This window comes from Chenopodium album, chromosome 26 (genome assembly GCF_948465745.1).
Source record: "Chenopodium album chromosome 26, dcCheAlbu1.1, whole genome shotgun sequence".
Classification (NCBI taxonomy): Eukaryota; Viridiplantae; Streptophyta; class Magnoliopsida; order Caryophyllales; family Amaranthaceae; genus Chenopodium; species Chenopodium album.
In genome coordinates, this window is record NC_137859.1 from 31,491,886 (window position 1) to 31,496,641 (window position 4,756).

Below are 4,756 nucleotides of genomic sequence, written 5' to 3' on the forward strand. Positions count from 1 at the left end.
GCACCATTTCTCTCTCTCTCCCCTCCATTGAAGCGTACTCGGAAATCTCCATTGAATTACCTTCTCAGGTATGATTTATTTTCTTTTTTAAAATCATTAGGGTTTAAATTTACACAATCCTAAATCAATTTGTATTGCTCTAGATGATTAATTGATGATTTGAAAGATTATTTGTTGGTTAATCCATTCATTATTATAGAATGACAGGGGCTAAAATTTTAATTTTTTTTTTTTTTTATACTCAATTGATATAGAAATAACATGCTGATTCATTATTTTACTGATGTTCAATGTTTTAGGTAGGCCTTATTAAGCGTGAATGTTGCTAAGTATCTGGGATTTTGGGGAAGATTTAATTTTTAGTGAAGGGTTAGCACTTAGCACAGTAACCACTTAACCATGAATATCATGATAAGTAAGATTTGTTGAGTAGTTATTGAATGTTTTAGTTACTTAATTGATTGTTCTAATTTGTTGATGAAATGATAATTGATTAAATTGACATAATGGTTGAGATGTTTTTGGAATTATTTTTTTAGTGTATGCATGATTTTTGGTGTTCAATGATTAAAATTAAGTAGGTTTATGTATAAAAATTAGGCTCTAATTAAACTTATCGAACATCATATTAGAAATTGAAATCAAAAGGATATGTCACAATAACATACGAGATGGATTGTTATATGATGTTCTAATTACTTTTTTGGAGAATGAAATGTCTATGATTTATGAATTTTAGCCCTTGATTAGATTGTAAATTGGTTTTAAATATGTCAACTTGGAAGAACCTTTGTGATTGATTTTTTGAGTTGTAATTTGATTGGTAATGGGGTTGCTCATAGGTTGGCTCAACTTAGTAAGGAGTTTGAGGAATTGAGGGTGTGGATAGAGGAAATTCCTAGCTGTGCTAATGATGCTCTTGCTGTTGATGTTTTAAGTAATTAATAACATCTCTTGCTTGCTTAAAAAAAAATAAAAATAATAATAATAACTAAAAAATTAAAATAAAAATAAAAAAGAATCAATTAGTATGTTAATTATTATTCTTTAATTTATCTCGAATGTCATTGTATGTTGTACTTCCCCCTCTTTCATTATTTTGGATCCGCCATTGATTGTCAATGTAGTCATTTTAGGGTTGGTTGTAATTACTAAAGTTATGAAGGATTATAACAAGCAATCTTGTTGCTATTATTTTGCTAAATTGCTGTGTACACTTTATATTGGTGTTCTTAAGCGAGAAGGATTTTATGTGCACTTTATGTGATTATTGGAGCTTAATGTGATAATAGAGTCAAATTTGTTACTAAAGTGTTGTAGCCTTTGTAGGCTCTTGTTTATAACCTTTATGTTAGAACGGAAAAATGAAATGACCATTTTTTTCTCCCAGGGCAGCCGCCCCTCTTCCTGGATCAGGGACAGGGACAGGCCTGGCAGGCATAATGTGTGCTTGAACATATTTTGTTAAAGAGTAGTTTTGTAAGTCAATATTCTGATTGCTGAGGAGTTTATTTTTAGCAATTTAGCATGCCTCATCTCTTCAATACTGCAATTATCAAGCGTAAACTAAGATGATGAATAAATATGCCTTCCTACTACATAGTAAAACGACTGAAGTATAAACCAATTATTCTTTATCTTTGTCTTTGGATTCTTTAAGGAGGGAATTGCCTTTTGGCGCCCTCGTGTATTTTTTGATTTGATGCATGAATTGTGATAAAGATCCTCTTTATTATTTTAATTGGTAAAAAAAATATGCATTGGCTTTGCTTGAATGACCTACTGCTTGTCATGGTGAAGCATTATGCTCTTGCTGCCACCATTTTAGTTACTCAAAAAGAATTTCCATTAACAGCTAGGTTGACTTGGATGTGAGTTCAAGTTTACGATCATTGAGCTGACATTACGCCATTACGGGAAAAAATAAAAATTTGTGGATGCACATGACTGAATTCTTGCTCTGAATAAAAATAATGGGTCCGCGGTGGAAAGGGAAAGATGCGGAAGCAAAAGCTTTTGCTGAACCAATGTCGGGAATAGTTTCAGCACTTCAATTATCTCTAGCCATGTCAGAATGCAAGGGATCTATATCAGGATGTAGGGTGCTTTTTAAAGCAAGTACAGAACAATCTGAACTTCTAAACCGTGCATGTTTTGGCCGGGTTATTGTAACCAGCCAAAATGATCAACATTGGTATGAATTTACTTTACAAGAAGCTTTTTATTTATGCTATGCATTGAAGTGTTTGAAGATTGTGGGAGATGATGGTGCTGTGAAAACTTCTGAAGACCTGTGGCAATTCATGATTTCAAAAGTTGAAATGTTTCCTGAGTATTTCAAAGTATATGCCCATCTAAGAATGAACAATTGGATAGTTAGGTCAGGATCTCAATACGGTGTTGATTATGTTGCTTATCGCCACCATCCAGCTTTGGTCCATTCAGAATATGCTGTTCTTGTACTATCAGAAAGAAATGAGAACACCAGTGGACGGCTGAAGTTGTGGTCTGATTTGTATGGTACAATTCGGCTTTGTGGGGGTGTTGCTAAGACTCTGCTAGTTTTACATGTCCTAGGCATTGGTAAAGACAACTCTCCAGTGTGTTTAGAGAATTACGAAATAGAACCACGTATAATCTCTAGATGGATTCCAGAGCAAAGTCGTGAAAAGAAAACAGATTCTAAACTTTGTGGTGAAGCTAAAACGCATACTTGATATTTGAAGTGCATTTTTTTCATGATTACAATAGCGTACTTTGTTTTGGATTCTGCTACGTTATTCAGTAACTTATAATCCATTAATCCTATTTTAACATGGGTATCAAAGAGGTCTGAGCACCCTGTGTGTTTAGCATCATTTGCATTGATCTTGTATGTCTAATGTCCATACATTTTTAATGCTGACAGCCATTCAGCAGCTTCATTACTTGTCTGCTTGTCGAGCTTGATGCTCACCTATTTGTTGTGAGAATTCGATATAGAATGTCCTCATCAGGAGCTGTATGAAGATTGGTACTAAGATCCAGAGGTTTTCCCTTGATAGGTAGGCTGTCTAGGCTCTCTAATCGGCCTCATCCAAGGTGTGCCATGCTTGTAGCATTCTAAAGAATGTTCACTATTGTTAGGGCCTGTTCTCATACGATTATTTTCAGTTCAATTCAGTTTGTACAATTATAGCTAGAGTGTATCCCTACCTTTTAAAAAGTATGAGATTACTCTTAGTGCTTGGACAATTATACCCTCTAAAATGTTTATTTACTTAATTGCCCCCATTAATGTTAATTAGCTCTTGATTTAAAATCTTAAGAATATTATTTGGACATTTATACCCCTAATAATATTTGTTACATATTTTCCCAATTAATGCTACTAGCAACTAAATTTGTGATGTAGGGCCAAACCAAAAAAAGCTTCCCGAATATTGCTAGCTATGGCGTGCACATCGCGCGTGTTAACGATCTTGGTGAAATTGAAAAGTAAAAGTCAACTAAAATTCAGGTGGAATTGGTTTAGAAAATTTTAAGGAGCAGCCTGCATCGCACATCTTTTACTCCAACAGCAACCATCCTGTGTTTCCCCTTAGCTACCCATGAATAATTGTTTGGAATCAGGATCGTAAAGAACAATATCTATGTCTTTCCACACTACTCTTATCTTGCCTGAGGACGATTAAAGGGGTGGGAGGGAATTGATGGGATTTACGGTTCGTTACGTATAAAGCATAAACATGGCAAAAAAGAACTGAATCATGCTTCATGGAATAATGAAGCAATTTTCAACCTGAAGTTTTGAGACAGACATGTAACGGTAAGAACGAAAACAGAGGTGAAAGATGAAACTGAGTATTGCAGAACTTCCCTATAATTGAAATCTTTGCTTTGGTATTTTACATTTATCACTGGGTTTCATTTATTAAGATAATATAGGGAAGTTTATATTGCTAGGGAGTAGTTTGATCAAAGGCAAGAAAGCACTCATGTAACAAACTTACAAACCTTAATATTATGACATTTTTCGCACACCTCAAATGTGTACTCCCTCTACTTGTGCAATCTGTCTACTTAACTATGAGGTCTCGGTCTTGACTCTTGAGACTTGAGAGAATACAGCCCTAATTGTAAATCTTGTAACTTATTTTTTCGTTAGAAGAAAAAAAAAATCTGAGAACTACTTGATTATCTTTTCAATAAATTGTTCAAAAACTTTTGTATACATCCGGTTTACACTAATATAGTGTATATAGAGCAGTATAAGGGTAACTTTAAGCCAATTTAGGGTAACTTTTTGCCTTTTTTGGATAATATTGAACATCATATGATTTTTTTATATAAATAGAACAAGAAAAATTTTATAGAGTAATAAAATTACTTTCAATCACTAATAATTGAATTTTAGTATTTTAAAATGTGATTCTTACCAATAAAGCATACATTATTTTTATTTGAATCGGGTTATTTTTATACATATTCGAGCAACTTTTATTCATTTTAAGGGTAACTTTTGATCACTTAACTTTATAATGAATGTACAATAATTATTGTACACCCGATTTTTTTAAAAGTTTGTGTAAACTGTTTAAGAGAATAATAGAATATCTCTCTTGTTAAAAGAAGGAAAAAAAAAAAAAAAGAGAATAATAAAATATCTCATAAAGCAGAGAATCATGCTCGACACAGTTTAAGGATGGGTATAAAATAGTGGTAAGTTCAACCCCTTTATCATAAATCATTTTAATCTTCTTCGATAACATGATTT

The 4,756-nt window shown here is 33.0% G+C and overlaps 1 protein-coding gene across 1 annotated transcript; it reads left to right on the forward strand.

The window, feature by feature from the left end:
- Positions 1-2,742, forward strand: LOC145617358 (tRNA-splicing endonuclease subunit Sen2-1-like). The gene is made up of 2 exons (XM_081672049.1): positions 1-68; positions 1,856-2,742. The coding sequence occupies exon 2, from the start codon at positions 1,974-1,976 to the stop codon at positions 2,715-2,717; it is 744 nt and encodes a 247-aa protein (XP_081528175.1). The 5' UTR covers positions 1-68; positions 1,856-1,973; the 3' UTR covers positions 2,718-2,742.
- The last annotated feature ends 2,014 nt before the right edge of the window (positions 2,743-4,756 follow it).

What these genes read in the sequence shown, in the direction of transcription:
- LOC145617358 (XM_081672049.1), top strand. Translation starts at nt 1,974, where the DNA reads ATGGGTCCGCGGTGGAAAGGGAAAGATGCGGAAGCAAAAGCTTTTGCT.